At 41.1% G+C, this 756-nt stretch overlaps 2 protein-coding genes across 2 annotated transcripts in view; both read left to right on the forward strand.

The window, feature by feature from the left end:
• LOC102300397 (nebulin) overlaps positions 1 to 756 on the forward strand; it is a gene marked incomplete at its 3' end in the record, with an annotated part of 74,303 nt that overhangs the window by 53,069 nt on the left and 20,478 nt on the right.
• nebl (nebulette) overlaps positions 120 to 756 on the forward strand; it is a 25,323-nt gene continuing 24,686 nt past the window's right edge. Inside the window, exon 1 of the mRNA XM_042215762.1 lies at positions 120 to 152. Within this exon, the coding sequence (XP_042071696.1) occupies positions 120 to 152 (33 nt within the window). The remainder of the gene's footprint in view (positions 153 to 756) is intronic.

Raw genomic sequence — 756 nt, forward strand, 5'->3', positions numbered from 1 at the left:
ATCATTTTGTAGATATCAGCGTCAAGACACAGAAAATCACTTTCAACGGTCAATTTCAAACCGGAGGAGGGACGGAGACTCTTACCTTCGCTGAATTGCCGCTAACTAGCTTTAGCATCATGATCAACCAGACAAAGAGCGGGCAGACAAAGGCAGACAAAGAGCAGCGTGAAACGCGATCGATAAAAAAAACCAAAAAACATCACTTTCAATGCTAAATTTCAAAGCAGAGAGAGAGAGATATATACACTTGCCTTGTCAAAGCTTACGCTGTCTTACTGAACAATTCAGAAAAATCACGTTCAAAAGTCAATTTCAAACCGGAGGAGGGGCTTACCTATGCTCAATAGCCGCTAACTAGCTTTAGCATCGTGCCGAGCTACACCACGAGACAAAGAAATCACCTAGACACACACACAAAAAAAAATCACTTTCGAAGCTAAGTTTCAAACCAGAGAGAGAGATATACGCTAACCTTGTCAAAGTAAATCACTTTCAAAGTCAATTTCAAACCGGGAGACGCTTAATATCCGCTAACTAGCTTTAGCATCATGCAGAGCTTCACCATAAGACAAAGAAATCACCCAGACACACATAAAAAAAAAAAATCACTTTCAAAGCTAAATTGCAAACCAGAGAGAGAGATACACTTACCTTGTCAAAGCTTACGCTGTCTTACCAAACAATTCAGAAAATCACGTTCAAAGGTCAATTTCAAACCGGAGGAGGGGCGGAGAGACACGTGCCGGTCAAAGA

This window comes from Haplochromis burtoni, unplaced genomic scaffold, assembly GCF_018398535.1.
Source record: "Haplochromis burtoni strain Fernald_Lab_line unplaced genomic scaffold, NCSU_Asbu1 Contig_817, whole genome shotgun sequence".
Classification (NCBI taxonomy): Eukaryota; Metazoa; Chordata; class Actinopteri; order Cichliformes; family Cichlidae; genus Haplochromis; species Haplochromis burtoni.